This window comes from Notechis scutatus, chromosome 3 (genome assembly GCF_049901735.1).
Source record: "Notechis scutatus isolate UNSWTSFEM ecotype Mainland chromosome 3, rNotScu1.2, whole genome shotgun sequence".
NCBI classification, from domain to species: Eukaryota; Metazoa; Chordata; class Lepidosauria; order Squamata; family Elapidae; genus Notechis; species Notechis scutatus.
This window is the reverse complement of record NC_142011.1, coordinates 175360227-175378620: the sequence shown is the minus strand read 5'-3', so window position 1 is coordinate 175378620 and position 18394 is coordinate 175360227. Positions and strand designations below refer to the sequence as shown.

The following is an 18394-nucleotide window of genomic DNA, read 5'->3' as shown; positions in this document are numbered from 1 at the left end:
TCCAAGATATTTGTCCATATTTTGCCAGCACTGGAATGTTATTCTTGGATGTATCATTCAAATATCACATACATCTCTGTGAAAATACTACATCACCTTTTCCCTGCAGAAACCAAGTAATGTTAAAATGAGGTGTCTCTGATCCTCTTCAAGAACCTAACTGCAGAAATATAATAAAATATTGTAGTTTAAGGTATGCTTAATTCCCTAGAACAGTGGTTCCCAAAGTGGGCGGTTCCTCCCCCACGACCGTCTCTTTCATCATCCCACGGCTGTGACTTTACTTTCCCCCCCCCAGGCTGGCTGCCATGGAAGGCAAGCCAGGGCTAAGCCATTGTTGTCGCTGGGCTCCCCACCAGCCCACGTTGCCCTTGTCACGAGCAGCCGCTGCGTGTTTTTTCTGGTGCGGCTGCAGTCCAGCCACATCAAAAAAAACATGTGGCATCTGGAGACTTTTTGCAGCAAAAACCTCTAGCTTTGCTCTGCTTCTCCAATGCGCCACCGCCGCCACGTTCTAGGCGCCGGCCATGCAGGCTTGCCCCATTGACTGCTACACCAATCTGCTCGGCTGCAGGCATTTGTGACAAGGGCGACGTGGTCTGGTGGGGAGCCCAGCGACAATAACGGCTCATCCCTGGCTTGCCTTCCCTGGCAGCCAGCCATGGGAGGAAGGTAAAGTCGCAACTGTGGGACGATGAAAGAGGCGGTCGTGGGGGAGGAAATGGGGATATTAAGGGCCAAGGCTTCTGAAACGGGACACAGGGAGATGCAGGATTAGCCCAGGCCTTTGACAGATCAGGCCACACCTGCCTGGACAGAAAATAGGTAGATAGGTTAAGGAAAGGATAGAGAGAGAGGGAAAGAGAAAAAAAAACAGAAGAAAAGAAGGAAAGAGAGAAAAAGAGGGAAAGAGAAAGAGAGAAGGAACAGACAAGAAAGTAAAGAAAGAAAAAGGGAGAGAAAGGAAGAGAAAGAAGAAAAGGGATAGAAAAAGAAAGGGGATGGAAGGAAGGGACAGAAAGATAGAGGGAAAGAGAGAGTGAGAAAGAGAGAAAAAAGAGGGAATGAGAAAGAAAAAAAGGAAGGGAGGAGAAAGTGAATGGGAGGGAGAGAGAGGGAAAGAGAGAGAAGGAAGAGACAAGAAAAAAAAGGAAACGGGAAAGAAAAAGGGAGAGAAAGGAAGAAAAGGGATACAAAAAGAAAGGGGATGGAAGGAAGGAACAGAAAGAGAAAGAAAGAAAAAAAGAAAGAAAGAGGGAGGGAGGAGAAAGTGAATGAGATATCTAGTCCAACCACCTGCTCCAGCAGGTTAGAAGGGAGTGTGTGTGTGCATGGCTGTCAAAACTCCAAAAACAGGTCAAGTAGTTCTGGGGAGGTCAGTCATAAATTAGAACACTTGTTAAACAACCAGCTATTAAGCGAGGACCACTTATATTTGATTTGCCAGTCACATGGCTACCTGGCCACGCCCACCCAGTCACATGACCACCAAACCATGCACATCCAGTCACGTGGCCTCCATGACCACCCAGTCACATGACCACCAAGCCACGACCACAAATTAGGCCACGCCCACAGAACCAGTTGTTATGAAATTTGAATCCCACCCTTGCGTGGGGGCACTTAGGATAAGTTTGTAGCACCAAGGGGGCAGTGGACTGAAAAAGTTTGGGAACCACTGCCCTAGAAGTAAACCAAAAGAAAATTTGAAAACATTTCTTTAGAACTTTTCAATGGATGGATGGATGGAGGAAGGAAGGAGGAAGGAACAGAGAGAGGGAGGGAATATAAATAAATAGATTCACTTACATATCTGATATGATTCAGTGACAGTCTTCTGCCAGGATTCATAGGTTTTGATAAGAAAAAATATTGCCTATTTACAATAGGTAATTGCCTACTCACAGACCTGTTTCTTCTGGAATTTAAAGCCATCTGGCTTTAAATCTGTTCCCTAATTTAAAATTATTACAGAATGATAACATTCTGATACTAGAGTATTGTTTTTATCCTCTCCTCTGAAATTATTGAAATCTTGTTCTATAACTCACAGCATTTCAATGCATTAAGTATAAAGCAGATAAATAATTTGAGATGTTCCATGTCAGATATGTTACTTTTTAAAGTGATGAAAGATCTGTTGCCTTTAATAAAGCAATAAATGTCTGTGATATCATATTCTTTTGCTTTTACTACTAATAAAAAATGTTACTTAGGGAGGATTATGATAACATTGAAAAAAATCTGCAAGAGTTTTAGACTTTGTGTAGCTGTTTAATGGCAAAAGCAAGAAATGCACTTTCTCCGATTCTCTGATTTCAACGCTGACTGAATTTTTCAGCTTCAGCTATTTCCATCAAAAATCCTTATTTTTATAAATATTCACACACTTTGTTTTCTATATATTTAAAATACAACAATATTCTAAATATTTGACAAATTAAATGGATTAAAGAAATATTTGCTTTTATCTGTTAGTTTAAAATGGTGAATAATTGATTCTGAAACAGACAAAAATTTACTGGTGCCACCAAAACAAAATGAATGTGATGTTTACATAGTGAAACAGACATCATAATAATCTATATATTTCAATCTGGATACATTAAATACTTTTTATGAAGAGTCTGGTGGGGTTATACATGACATACATGGTTTTGGATTGATCTTAAATTTAGAAATATAATTTACTTATTTTGATGACCGTCACATATTAAGAGATAAGGCATCTGCTCATCAGATACTATGCCACCATAACCTATTTTTGAATACTATTTAAATCAGCTTTTTGTGTGTGTGTGCGTGTGTACATACACACATATAGTTAAAGCATAATTAAAGGGTTAATTTTTGTAATCCAAATCTTGATTAAATTGTTTTAATTGCTGTGGTAAAATTCTGTTTCTGTTCAAATATAGTTGATGCTAACCCTTATGAATATCCAGTACTGGCCACAGAAGTATCTATTCCAGGTCTTCCATCTGGCTAGCACTGCTATATTCACAGAATTTTAGAGTTTATTAGTTTTAAATGTGCTTTGTAGGATTTTTTTAAAAATAATTGGATTAAATATTATGTATATTTGTACAAATATAAATATTTGGCCTTACATAGAATTTATCTTCATTTTGGAGCTGATCAAAATATTAAAATATGGGATATACAGCTTTCTATCATTCAAGCAGTGCATTCAATGCATATGTAAATCCTCAATCAAGAATTAAAAGCAAAAAGAGAGCAAAAGAGATCTCATCCCCATGCCCTATGGTGCTGTCCTCTGGGAATTGTAAGAGTACTTAGAAGAATCACTTCACTGCTCCAATTTTTAATATCTTCTTGTCTGTATGTAAAATAGTTGGTACTGGAAATATGTTTTTGTTCATTCTTCTCATTGTTAGTGGTTAATGATTTAAATAAATAGGGAAAGGGACTAAAGCAAGGGTTTACCAAAACTGATCAAAATCCAAACCTGAAAGGAATTTTGGGACCATAATATTTCTCATGTAACATATAAAGCATTGTAGATACATATATAAAATAAAAATTCTCTGACATTAATATTTTCATGGCAGAAGTATGAGAATCTATTGAAAGTATTAGATTATTGTGTGAATAAGTATCAGGATATTTTAAATAAGAGCTTGTCAGTTTTGTACAGACTGGATTGAAAAATGAAAATCCATTTGTTTGTTTGTTCGAATCATAAATATTGAATTGAAAATATATATGTGTGTGTGTGAAATACCACCCACGCATCATCAAAATCTCCAGAATTGTAAAGCCTACAAACTTGAAATTTGGCACGTATGTTCCTCTTGGCTTTTAGGTGCTCACTAAGAAAGGATTTTTTGAAATGACTATCAGAGCATTAATATTTCATATAGTATTATTAACATGCTCTGAAGCTAAGGAGTTCTACTCCTCATCTTCACCTAAAAATAAATCTGTTCCAAATGTAAAACACAAGCAGAGGAGAGGAGTTTTAGTTTCAGTTTTAGTTTCACAGCAGCAACCAGCTTTAGTACAGAACAATTGAGCTAAGCCACGACCAGGCTCCTTGCTGTCACCTCGCTCACACAGCAAATACTGTTTCACTTTCCAAACAGCCCTCAACTCTCACACACTGACAGGACACTAGCAAGAAGAAAACCAATGGATTCTGGTAGGCAGAGGCAGAATTTTTTCCCCTTTATTTTCCTCTCCAAAAACTAACCCTGACCGCATAGTTTCGTCGCGAAGCACAAGTATCGAGCTAGTATTTTTATAAAATAAAATAAATGGCAAATTATAAAGAAATATTTAGATTTAATCAACTTTCAACTAAGTAAACTATTTTCTCTATAAAACATTTTGTATATTTTATAAAGAATGTAACAATTTCATTTGTTATCAGAAAGAGAAAACAGAAAAATGTAGCATATCAGAAACACTTGGCACTATATGTGCTATTTTACAGTACTCATTTGTTAACTTCATGCGTTAACTTCATCTCTAAAATAGCTAATTTTGCTTGTCTGGTTCTTCATTATTTGCTGTGCTTCTATAAGCAAATTTGTTAATATTGGGAGGAGGGAAGGAAAGAATACAGGCAGAAGGAGGGAGGGAGGGAGGGTCTCAATTTTGTCATTACATTACAGTACATTACATATTGGCACTCAAAAGAAGGTAGCTGTACATTTGGTAAGTGTGTATAATTCCAAAACAAATTTTATATATACACACACACACACAACTCTGTATTATGAAATAAATGTAACAGATGTGTCTTGGGATACAGTTTTCTTTTTTCATAAAATAATTTGCATAACTTTTTAGGTTGCTACATATAGAACTCATCCACACACCTGCTTTAAAGACATCTGGTTGCTATCTTGGTGTTTAACTATGTGTTACATCATTGTGTTGCATGTGCCCAATCTTCATTTGACTTCCATTGTTATACACCTCTTGTATATGATAGTCTAGATTTAGATTAGGCCCACACATGTATCTTCAAAACAAGCAGAAATTATGCCTGACAGTTTGTTCTGGGGAAGGGAGCATTTGTTTTTGTATTAAAGTATCACATTCTGGAGGTAATTATGTCTGCGGTGTGTTTGCTCTGACCCTAGTCTGATTTAGGTCCTGTTTGCTTAAGAAAACTGTTGAATATATAATTAGCATAAAGCATAGTTTGATCTTTATCAAATGTTTGTGTGTGTGTGTGCGTGTGCGCGTGTTTGTAAGTGTGTGATGTAGTAACCATTGTAACAAGATCAGGATAAAAGGGATAAAATTAAGATAAAGGGAATACAATATTGTAAGATCATGTTAGATTTGGAAAGGGGAATAATTGGCAATATAGGAAAAATATAGTCAAAACTAGGCAAAATTCCTGGAGTGATTGAATAAGGTTTCCATTTGCTCAAATAGTGGAGTTTTTAAAATGTGGTACAAGTGGTTTTTGTACACATTTTCTGCATTCCAAAGCATATTTTTCTTTGTAGTAAAGAATGCATGTTGAAATGACTTACAATATCTTTCTGTTTTCATTCTTGAGACTGCTTTGAGACTATGTCGTTATGCTGCCAACTTTAGAGAATTCTTCCAAGCTCTTATTCCTATATCATACACTTTTAATTGCAGCAATTGTTATGTGCAGCAAAACAATTTTTTCTTTTTGTTAATGCTTGTGTGTGCCAAACAATCTAAGAAAGCAATAATGTATATATGTATATTGTGTATATTGTATATATTAATTTTTCCCATTTCCCTTCATGATGTTTGGTGACTAAGGGTTTCCTTAATAGTAGGAAAAGTTGAATATAAAAAAGCCCAGCTTCATATTTTACAAAGTAAAGTGTCGTATTCTGTTGTCTTCATTTTCTTAGCTCAGTTTGGCATTGGTAGAAATAAAGTAACTACTGTTTCTTCTACCTTATATACTGTCAAAAAACTAAATTGTTTAACATTTTATAGGTGCTTGAAGGCTATAAAAGGATTTTTATCATGTCATGCAATTTGAGGGAGGAAAACTCTTCTAAATAAGTTAAATTCTTATGGTGATTGGCTTCATTTGTCAGTTCCCATAAGCATTTGGATCCTTGACAGTCAATAAAGCTATAAAAACAATTCCTCAGGATTGAATAAAACACTTTGTAACCAGCCAGTAGAAATAGGAGATTCTCCCATGAGCTGGTCAGAGCATCCAGAAGTGGGAGGTGCTTCAGTCTCTTCTGGAAAGGCTGGGCTTAAAACTCCGGGACGCTCCTCCTCTTCCACGGGACACCTCCCCAGAGTCCCCCAGTTTTAGCTCAGCCTTCGTGGTAAGAGGTTGTGCACTCCCTGACTGGAACGGTTTTCTGATTCAGCTAGTCAAAATTCAGGTTTGCTTTTGGGTTAATTCGGCTTGTAAATTTTCCCCCAATTAATTTGCCGATTTCAAGGCTTGTGGCTCTCTTAGGTCATCCCCCCGATCAGTTTGAGAGCAGTTCTTTGTGGCTGGCGGAGCCTGCCACTCCGCAGGCAGCGTGAGACGGCCGCTTCAGGCAATTAGCTTATCTAATCCCCTGATCGTCTTATCTCTGCGATCTTGGCGGAGTGGTCGCAGCCGCGGCTCACTTCTCCTTGCCGTTTCGACTGACAGGATCATTTATCTGACAATTTAGACAGTCAGCAGCAGCGGCTCGTTAAACTGCTCAGGCAATTAACACCGGAGATTCTGCCTTCTCGCCATTTTCAATGGCTGGCTTCAAGTTCACACCTAAATATCACATGCGCCATTCCCCGCTGGTTTCCCTTCTTGGGGACCGGGGCAGGTACCTTCCCACTCCACTTCACTGGCATTATTTCTCTTTTATCTTGCTGGCATTGGATAAGCAGGCTAGTCCTTAAACAATAATTTTTTTCTTTTTGCAATTACTTTTGGATCATTACATTGGAGTGAAGCTGCAAGTGCCATTTCAAACAGCGGGACGTTTTTGACAGGAAAGGATCCATCCAGGCCCTGTATAGCTGGTTTTCCTTGTTGGGGACCAGGGATCCAGAATATTTCTTGCTTGGAGCGCTTGGGGGTTTCCCTTGCTGGGGACCCTTAGATACTGCTTCCCATATACACAGTTTTACATGTCGATATAGGCATGTATATGTATGTATGTGTGTGTGTATGTGTGTGTGTGTGTATGTATGTGTGTGTGTGTGTATATATATATATATAGACTTACACTCCTAGAGAAGCGTTCTACTTTCAACCACGGGGTAGGCATCACCCCTAAGTACAAATAATAATAATAATAATAATAATAATAATAACAACAACAATAATAATTTTTTTAAAAAATAAAGTTAGAGGCACGAGAATCAGTCCTCCACAATGGAAGGTGACAATGTCTTCCGCTCCAAGACAAATAAGTCCCAAGATAAGTCAGTGGGCCCCAAAAAGGCCTTTAAGGCAGCGGATAAGGATGCCCATAGATGGCACCAAGCCTTGGAAAGGCAATTGCGGAAAAGGGCCAGGGAGGCAGACAAGATGGCTATGACACAACAATCGGATCAAGGCCCAATTACATTGTTGGGGCCCTTGGACTTATCCACCGAGCCCAGACAGGCTATTTCTGGACAGCCTCCCATAGGCATATCTCTTCCAATAAGCACTGCCTGGCAAATCCCAGAGGCAACCTTCACCCCTACAGCCGCCGGTTTAAGATAGGAGGAGGGATTACCTGAGACTATTCCCATCGAAATGAGGCAATGGATGGAGATGGCCATACAAAAGGGCATTGCGGCTGGAGTTCAGCAATCCATCCGGACCAGACACTTTTCAGCTACTTCGGAAGTGGGATCCCTGTCTGCTCGATCCTTTGCGCATATGGGACATCATCAAACTCAGGTATTCCCCAATATTCCTGACATACCAGTCCAGGGTCTTCGGGAGGAGGTGGAATTAGATGACCAGGATGTTCCCATGGAGGTGGGGTCGATCCATCAGATAGACTTGGGGTTATCAGAGGCTGACCCACTAGAACGAGGAATGTCGGATGACGAAGGCCTCATTCCGGACTAAGCTACCTTTTCTGGCATTTTTCGTCCGCACCTCTTTAAATCTTTACTGTTCAAAGCAAAGAACACCACTAAACTAGGCACATCAAGGCCTCATCCATTGTCAACAGGGTCTCAGGACGAATGTGAGGATCTAATATTCTCACAACCGGCTAATGAGGCAGAAACTATTCCTGTCCCTCGTATGTTTGCTGAATTAGTACAAAATCAATGGACATCAGCAGCATCCTACCCAGCCCAACAGGGTACGATAAACGATATTATAATTTGGCACCAGAGTTTTCAAATTTTCTCAAAACGCCGGAGGTGGATGAGCCCATTGTGGCACTGGCCTCTCCTTCAACCTTTCCCAACGAGGCCAAGGAAGCCCTGAGACCGGAGGAAAAGAGCAGAGTTGGCACTCCATAGGGAGCATGTTTCTGACACCTGGGCCATTAGGGCAGCTACAGCTGCATCCTTTTTTACACAGTCCTCCCTACGATGGCTCTTCCACTTGAGGGATATATTGCCGGCGTCAAATGTCAGAGCCCACCAGGACATTGCTAAGATTATTGCAGGGGCAGAATTCTCCGCCAACGCCACATTTAATGCAGTCAAATTCTCGTCTAGAGTCATAGCATCTCACGTATCAGCAGGGAGACTGCTATGGCTCAGACATTGGCAGGCGGATACCAAGCATAAATGGAAGCTGGCATAAGCCCCAATATCGGTGGATAAATTATTTGGCAATGTCTTGGAGCCCCTGCTTATTGAGAATAGAAACAAGAAAAAAGTGCTTCCCCCTCTTTTTCGGAGGTCTGAAAACAGAACGCCCCAGTCGTTTCGAAGGGGTTCCTTTCAGCCCTAGTATCAAGGCCCATACGTTCCCAGATCGCAGAGAACATCAGGCTACAGGCCCAGTTTTAGACAGGATAGGTCGGAGTCTTCCGATAGAGGTCAGCGGGGGGGCCAGAACAGAAGAAACCCCAGAGGTACCGGAGGCCGATTTTTTCGTCGCCCCAAGTGGGTCCTTGAAAGCAGCTCCCATTGGAGGGCGGCTAAAATTGTTTGCTGATCAATGGGACAGCTCCACCTCTGATGCGTGGGTCAGGGACTCTGTTAGGTTTGGTTTGGCGCTAGAGTTTCAATCCTCCCCCCCGAACTTTTTCATTAGGAGCCCAAGGTCCACGGACCCCATTAAGAGAGCGTTGATGCAGGAGGCTATCAATCATCTTCTGTATATTCGGGCCATTAGAGAGGTCCCATCTGAACAACAGGGTCAAAGCTGTTACTCTCTATTGTTTGTGGTCCCAAAGAGTTCAGGGGTCTGGAGGGCAATTCTGGACCTCAAACGTCTGAACAGATCATTGGTTTATCGAAAATTCAAGATGACTACTCTCCAGTCCATTCTGCTCAGCATCAGAGAGAACGATGTCCTGACCTCTAGATCTGACAGAGGCTTATCTACATATACTAATTAGAACTGCTCACTACAAATACCTTAGATTTTGCTATTGTGATCAGCACTACGAATATATCGCCCTACCATTCGGTCTGGCTTCGGCCCCCAGGACTTTTACCAGGGCCCTAGCGGCTTTGGCTGCCTTCCTCAGGATCAAATCTATTTGTTTACAATGTTATCTGGATGATATTTTAATTTTGTCATCTTCCAGACATCAAGCAAATTTGGATACCAAGATTACTCTGGAGACCCTTCAAGGTCATGGCTTTTCCATAAATTGGGATAAAAGCCATTTGATCCCTTCAACTAGGTTAGTTCATTTAGGGGCAGTGATAGATACCGTGGAGGGCAAGGTTTTTCTCTCTCAGGACAGGTTGAATCGTATCCAGTCTTTGGCCAGAAAGATCAGAGGCTTAAAGAGGGTTTCCCTGGCAGTTCTGTCTCAACTGTTAGGGAAACTGATTTCTTGTATTTCCATTGTGCCTTGGGCTCAATTCCATTCTAGAGATCTGCAATGGTTCCTGCTACCTTTCCAGTGATTTGGAAGAGCCACTTCCAACGTCCAGATAAAGGTACCGCACAATGTTCTCCGATTGCTCCGCTGGTGGTCGGAAAACACGATAAACAAGGGGTGTCCTTTCAAGGAACCTTGTAGGGCAACGATCACAACCGACGCCAGCCTGGTAGGATGGGGAGCTCACTTCCAATCCCACACTGCACAGGGAAGTTGGACTATTTCCCAAAAATCACAAAGCATCAACCTGTTGGAGCTGCGAGCAGTTCATCTGGCGTTACGCAGTTTTCTAACCATTTTCCAATCACACCACGTTCCAAGGCCCACGTAAACAGACGGGGGGTACCCACTCCAAACTTCTGATGCTGGAGACAGCCAGGTTGTTCAAGTGGGCCGAGGCCAACCAGTTTTCGCTTAAGGCAGAGCACATAGCAGGGGCCTTAAACACACAAATGGACTGGCTCAGCAGGGCCACGATAGATCAGACAGAGTGGCGCCTACACCCGTCTTTCTTCCAGGAAGCAGTGCGAAGGTTTGGGCAACCGGTGATCGATGTATTTGCCTCTCCCTTCAACGCCCAATTGCCCCAGTATATTTCAAGGTACCCGACTCAGGGGGTGGAAGCCGTCAATGCCCTGCGATGTCAATGGCCTCCCAGACTTCTGTATGCGTTTCCTTCACTCCCTGTAATACCCAGGTTGATCCAGAAGTTATTGGAGGAATGAGTGGAATTGATATTGGTCACCCCTTACTGGCCCAAGCAAACGTGTTTCGCGGACTTACAGGACCTGTCGAGAGAACAACCTTGGAGAATTCCACCATCGAGGGTTTCCCTCTCGCAAGGGCCGGTACTTCACCCGAATCCAAAATGGCTTAGCCTAGCCGTATGGAGGTTGAGCGGAGCCGTTTAAGGACCCAACAGATTTCAGAGGATGCCATTGCCACCATACAAGCATCCAGACGGTCCTCAACAAATCGTATATACGAGGCCACGTGGTCCGCTTTCTGTCACTGGTGCCGGGGGTCTAAGATCGACCCAACCGCCCCATCTATAGGACAATTATTGGACTTTTTACAGGAGGGGTTGACCAAGGGCCTATCTCCAAATACTTTACGCAGACAGGTGGCGGCCTTAGCCTCAGTGATATCCTGGGGTGACCTTCGTTCCATAGCGCACCATCCATATGTCCGCAGCTTTCTTAAGGCAAACTTAGGACCTCCTGTAATTCACCGCTATCCCACTTGGGAGCTCAACAAGGTGTTAACCGCACTTACAACTGGCCAGTTCGAGCCTTTAAGAACCGCTAGTCTCAAATTCCTGCCATATAAGGTGGTCTTCTTAATTGCGATCACATCAGCAAGGAGGATTTCCGAAATGGCAGCGTTGTCGATGAGAAAGGACCTGTGCGTGTTTCATGCGGACAGAGTGGTTCTCAGATTGGATCCATCGTTCACCCCTAAAGTAAATTCAGTCTTCCACAGAGCGCAGGAGTTGGTGCTTCCAAATTTTTGTCCGAAACCATCTCATAGACTGGAGCATCAATGGCATCGACTTGACGTTCGAAGGGCGTTAAGCATCTATCTAGACCTCATGGCGGCATTTCGAAAAGGTGTCGTCGACGACCATTGGTAGATAGTTCAGAGCCACCATAGCTAAAAGTTACAAATGCCAGTCAGTTCCTAAGGGCATTACAGCCCACTCAACAAGGAGTGTGGCAACATCAGCAGCATGGGCCACACGGGCTTCCATAGACGAAATTTGCAGAGTGGCAACTTGGGCTTCACCATCGCCCTTTGTCAGAAATTATAAAATTGATGTCTATGCCTCAGCGGACGCTTCATTTGGCAGAAGAGTCCTGCAGAGGGTCCACAGAGTTTAGGAGTGGATTTTGATTCAGACGGAGTCCCTCCCTAAGGACAGTCCAAACTTTAGTATGTCCCACTTCTGGATGCTCTGAACAGCTCATGGGAGAAAGGGCGTTGGTACTTACTTGATATGCCTGTTCTCTGTGAGCTGTGAAGAGCATCCAGCCCCACCCATTTCTTTCCATCTGGTGGGGTTCTGTTCCGTTCAGGGATCTAGATTAGGTGATGAGTTCCGGACTTTGGCACTCAGTGTTGGCAAAACTGGGGGACACTGGGGAGGTGTCCCGTGGAGGAGGAGGAGCGTCCTGGAGTTTTAAGCCCAGCCTTTCCAGAAGAGACTGAAGCACCTCCCACTTCTGGATGCTCTTCACAGCTCACAGAGAACGGGTATATCAGGTAAGTACCAACGCCCTTTTCATTCTAAGGGAAAGTACAATATATACTTTAGTAATTGAAAAAGAGAGAAAGATAACTATAGTTAACACTACTTATGTACAGAGAAAGTACCTACAGCTTTTCTCTTTAAAAAGGACATCTTTAGAAATTCTTACCTTTATACTGATTTATTATATTCCACATATATAATACATCCTACGTTAACTATTCCTACGTTAACTATCAAATTGACTTTTTTGTATATTTTCTTTATATATGCAACAACTTTTAATGTAAGATAGTGACAATGTCTATTTTAATGTATTTTAGTTTTAATAACTAAATAAATAAATGACCTTGTCCCGTCACAATATAAACTGCACTACAATTAGGACAAGAGCTTTAAAACAGGAATAAAGAATAGAACAGAACAGAACAAAACAAAACAGAATAGAATAACCATTGGAAATGACTTTGGAAGTCTTCTAGTCCTCCAAGGTCCCTTCTTTAACTTACCAAAACCCCCCCCCCCCCCCCCCCCCCCCCCACAAAAAACACCCCCCCCCCCCCCCCCCCCCCCCCCCCCCCCGGGGATGCCATCACCTCATAGAATAGGGAAGGTTCTTGTCTGAAATCCTTAAAAGCACCTGTTGATCAAATGGTGTCAAATTGCTTGTATTAGAAGAAGCCTGCAACTTATAAGGAATTAAAGTAGTCTGGTTTCTAATTACAATGTAATATATGTTCAATAAGGTAAAAACATGGCAAAGAGATTAAAAGATGAAAAATAAAATTATACAATTGGATGGATTCATTAATATTATCAGATTTGAGAATATTGATTATCTTCTATGTTCATCACTTTTGATATTTCTCTAGAAAAATAATATATGATTTAACTAATTATTAATGAATTATTTACTCATTTTTAACTTAAGCACTTCTGGAGTCTGTATTCTATAAATGCACTTGTTGTGATTTGTGATGTGTTGCCTTTTTGTATGTGATCCCACTGGGTGCTTACAGTATATGTTTTGCATGTATGCATGGGTTTGTGCACAAATAATAGGTATATAGAACACATGTTATTTGTGGTTGTTTTTTTAGTTAAAACAGAGCCAATGAGCAGCAGTGAAACTACAACAACAGACGGGTCTTTAGAAAATTTCTCAGGACCAGGTAAGAAATAAAATATTTTAACTGTATCTAAATGTCTGAGTCATGGTTTTGATACTTACTAACAACTTGTTTCAATGGCAGAAGATTATATAGCAATAGCAATAGCACTTAAACTTATATACCAGTCCAAAGTGCATTACAACATTCTCTGAGTGGTTTAGATATTGCCCCAAACAATCTGGGTCCTCATTTTACCAACCTCGAAAGGATGGAAGTCTAAGGATTGAACTCCAGGCTATGGGTTGAATTAGCCTGCAATACTGCATTCTAGCCTCTCTCTCTCCCTCTCTCTCTCTCTCTCTGTGTGTGTAAAAAATATATATTTCTTTCTTGGGATATGTAGTAATTGGCAGGGAATACAGTTGGGAGGTTGCAAATATTTCATGAGATGACTGCTATAAAAACAGATTTATTACTGTGTGATTATTAGGAAAAGAATAAAAAATAAATCTGCCAGTTTTGTAATAATTTTAAACAATACTGATGCACTAACCATTTCTATTGAAAAAGATTAACACAGAACTGGAAAAATTGCAGAATAGAATTAAATACAAGGAAAGTACAAGAAAGGCACGTAGGACATGTATTGTGACATATATAGTATGAAAAGAATCTCCCATCTTTTCTCATAATATTTTCAGAACAAATAACAGGGTTTGTTTTTACATAATGAATTACATAGCTAAACTCTGGAATCTAATTCTAGAGCATGTAATATGTTTCACCAACATGGACAGCCCTAAACAGTTATTAGACAAATTTATAGAAGATAAATGTATTAGTGACTGTTATTTTTAATATAGATTAGGTCTAGTATGAAAAGTGTTATGTTTTTTTAACATCAGTTGCTGATGAGGTAAGATGGTACCATTTGTTTATCTCACTTAGGAACTTCTCATAAGCATTTATTTATCCATAGTATAGTAGGAGCAGAATAATGGAATAGTAAAAGTTTTCATCTGATCCAGCTTATCTCCCATGGCAGAAATTGTGAAGTAATCACCTGCCAGTCTAATTCAGTTCATAATATGAAAATAATAGTTTTCCTAAACCTTTTGATATTCATAGAATAAAGAATAAAATACTTGAGCCCCATATATTTCAGTGAACGATTTCTTGTTAATTTCATAAGTAATAACCAAGCAGCTTGTGTAGTATGCTGCTTCTGCATATTTTGGGAAGACTAAATAATCTTCCTTTGAAAATATATTGTTTATATCTTTTCAATCTGAATATTCTTACATTTTAAGATTCGGTTGACACTGAACTTTCTTTGAAGATAATATGTGTAGCTTCTTGATACTCTGCATATCTTTCTGTATTTCAGTAGAAAATGTGTAGACTAAACCCATGTTTAATCTTTAGAACTTTACATGTCACTGAAAAGATCTGTTGCAATCCTGGCAGGCTACTGTCAAATACTGTGCAATAGAAGTGGAAAATCTTAAATACTGTTTGCTAGGCTTCTAATTCATTAGTTCTTCAGTAGTAAACTGAATAGAGGTCTGCTTGGAAAATTAATTCATTCATTTTCTTGCTATCTCAAAAGCTAGAAGGTGTAGGAAACTGAAATGTTGCTGTATTCATAACTGAATTTGCTCTTTTTAAAAATGGTATTATTTTGTTGCTGTTCAGTTGTCTATAAGAATTTCTGCACTGTGTGCCAATCTGTTTATATAAAAACCAGTGCTGCCAATTTGTGATTCAAAGAAAATTTGAGGATGTGCAATCAAGCTGCTGTCAGTAAATACATAGATGGATGTATTTCACCAGGATGATGTGTCTCCAGCTTAGCCCTTCAGGTTTTCAGAGGTGCATTCATTGCTGGTATAATCAAATTGCACCTATGCTGCTGCTGGTTGTCATCTTCTTCTCTATCCTTTCACAGCATTACAGACTTGCTAGGAGAACTGAGTCTCATATAATATGCCTAAAATAAAGTAATTAGAACCTAGTCATTTGTGCTTTGAATGGGAACCCTGACTGATGAGTTCTATGGTCCATCTGAAGAAGATTAAGCACAACAAACATGGCCCTTAGGTGAAAAATATTCCTCAGCTTTGGTTTAGATAGTAATGGATTAAAAATCGGCAGTGATATAAGGAACATCCTGAATTGTATAAATTTGTTTAAGTCAAGATTTTAAAGATATCATTTGTTTACATGAATAAGTGTTTAATTTCAGCTATAGTTTTTAGTGTGTGAGGGAGAAAGAGGAAGACAGATTGTTAGTTAAAGGTCATTAGTTCTGATAGAAATATCACTCATATAAATGTAGAGTATTAAGGAAGAGCGTAGTTGAAAGGAAGTAACTTCAACATTAATTAAATAGAGCAAAGTATGACAGAGAGTAAAAGTTATGAATGATCCCTTAGGAACAATTGAAAAAATGTAATTTGTAATTAAGATACAGGGAGTCATCGTGCTAGTCTGACTTTAATAAATTATTACTTGACATTAGTTTAATTAAACATTGTTAAATGTCTACAGTTTCCTAACAAAAATAATATTTAGATTAGATATGTTCTGTGTATATGCTTACATTTCCATGTGCTTTTCCCCCCCTTCCCTATAGCAATTGGGAGCAGTGGCTTCAGCCCAAGACAAACACACCCGTTTTCCCCACCTCAGATATATTCTTCCAAGTAAGATATTTTTACTTTAAAGAGAAGAGAAAAAAGAAAAGTTATACCCAGCTTTTTATCACTGTGATTGACACTGTTAAATTGTAGTTAAAATCAGTTTCCTGTTGCAAAAGAATGAATTTCAAAATAATAAAATAAATATTTAGCTATAGAAGTATATTAATATACTTGCATATCACTAAAATGTTTAGATTGTACCATGCACTTTAACCAATATGACATTCTATTGCTTTAATGCAAATATTTTTTCTATTTTCTATCATTTTGCATGTAACAGCAGACCATATCCACATATTCTCCCCACCCCTTCTTCGCAAACTATGGCTGCATATGGGCAGACACAGTTTACCACCGGAATGCAGCAAGCTTCTGCTTATTCAACATACCCACAACCTGGTCAACACTATGGAATCCCATCATATGGTGAGTGAAAGTGGAAAAGGGCAACAGGTTTCCCTATAATAAGCAAAAATATTATTTAAGCAGCTAAATTTGCAAATATTGCTTTAAAAGTGAAAAAAAAATTGATGTTAAAAAAATATAACTGTAAAACTTTTAAAAGATTTTAGTTAGACTTGAGTATCAAGTTATGGTGCTAAACTGAAGTAATCACTAAAGTTGTGTACATTGTTCAAAAGAAGTGGTTTGGAAGAAACAGGTGCATATACATGCATTTTGAATTGTTAAAGCAGCTGCATCTTTTTGTTGGAAGTTGATTCCAGTTCTTTTTGCATACATAGAGATAGAGAGCATATGACAGCCCAGTTGTGCAAACCTGTCAAAAGATTCAACTGTTTCAAACATTTCAAAAAAAGGGTTTTGTACATCTGAAAGGTTTATACAGCCCCAATTCTATTTTTTTAGTTGTGAATTTATAATCTTCTACAGCCAAGGCTGTGTTAAATGGTGAACAAAAGCAACATTCAATTCAAGAACATCAATAATATGCAATAATAGAAGTACAAAGTGAAATGTATATAATTATTCCTGGATCAAGTTGCTACCTCTTTTCTAAATAGCTTACTAACATTCAGATTTCTTTTTTAAAATGATAGAAATTTTAAATGTAATAAATGATTTTAAAATGTAATAAATGCAAAACAGATTTTTCCTAGTTATCTTGAACTGCAAACTTTTTTTGCAACTGACCACAAATAGTGGCAAAGGCTTTAACAGCTTTATTTAAGCATTATTTTTCATCTCAATTAATTGGAATTGATCTACGACCTAAATACATTAAAAGACAGCTGAGTCACATAAAGTACCTTGGGTAATAAATACCGTCAATGGTTCTGTGGTAGATATTATATTACCTCTGGTTGAAAACAACTTGTATACAGTACAATAGTCAAATAAATAAAAGTGGGGGTTTTTAAATATATTTTTGAATACAAAATAATATAAATGTAAATCTATAGATAATTTTCTTATTTGATCAGTTTTGCAATATATAAATTTTACCTGTGAGTCTAGGTAAAAATATTTAAAAAGATTAGATTCAAACATAAAATTAATTACATTAACATAAAATAGCAAAAAAGCAGTAAGATCTTATACCACTGTGTAAAAGCATAAATTTTAAACTAAAAGGCTTAGATGAGCAGAAAGGCCCTTGAAAATGTTAGAATTATCACAGAGTTAACAGTAACCATTTCTAAAACATACATTATATACATATCAGTTTACTTAGCGTGGTGCATTTTTGAATTCCCCCATTATGCAATATAGTATTGTTAAATGGGGAAAGGTAGTAGAAATGATTGAAGTGTATAACATTCTGGTCTATGGTGTTTCCACAGGTTTTTTTTTTCATTACATTCTAGCTTCGACATATTTAATGGAATTTTATTTTATTTGTATTAGTATTCATTTATGCATGTGTAGATCCTCATAATTCTCATTACTATCTTACCAAAATTCTAATAATATCATTTATATTTCTCTTCTAAAGTTAGAGAAGAGAGTAAAATATTAGGAAAATCTTTTGAAATAAAACCATCGCGCAGACTAATAGGATCAAATAAAAATTTACACCAAAGCTGTATATAATATTTACCTAATGTCTGTTTTCCTTTTTCAATAAACCTCAATGAGAAGATGATTAGCACCGAAGCAGGTCTTAGCTTTCAAGTCTATTCATAACACAAAAATACCTCATGCATAGCTTGAAACAATATTGGCATGATCTACTTGAGGAGTTTCCTCTGTATGTCAAATCATTATATTTATTAACTCCAAATAGATTGTTTTTTCAATGCAATACAATGACTTGTGGTATGGAAACTAACCACAAAGCGAAAGTCATGTACAAGACTGCAATACACGTTCATGAAGCAT

General features: G+C 38.8%; 1 protein-coding gene across 24 annotated transcripts in view; it reads left to right on the top strand.

Moving 5' to 3' along the window:
• EYA1 (EYA transcriptional coactivator and phosphatase 1) overlaps positions 1-18394 on the top strand; it is a 93477-nt gene that overhangs the window by 12002 nt on the left and 63081 nt on the right. For 15 of the 24 annotated variants that reach the window (XM_026691745.2, XM_087961857.1, XM_026691739.2 and 12 more), the window contains 3 exons: positions 13341-13412; positions 15988-16057; positions 16335-16480. In XM_026691745.2, coding sequence (XP_026547530.2) covers positions 13341-13412; positions 15988-16057; positions 16335-16480 — 288 coding nt within the window. The remainder of the gene's footprint in view (positions 1-13340; positions 13413-15987; positions 16058-16334; positions 16481-18394) is intronic. The other 9 variants (XM_026691752.2, XM_087961858.1, XM_087961856.1 and 6 more) reach the window with 1 other exon arrangement.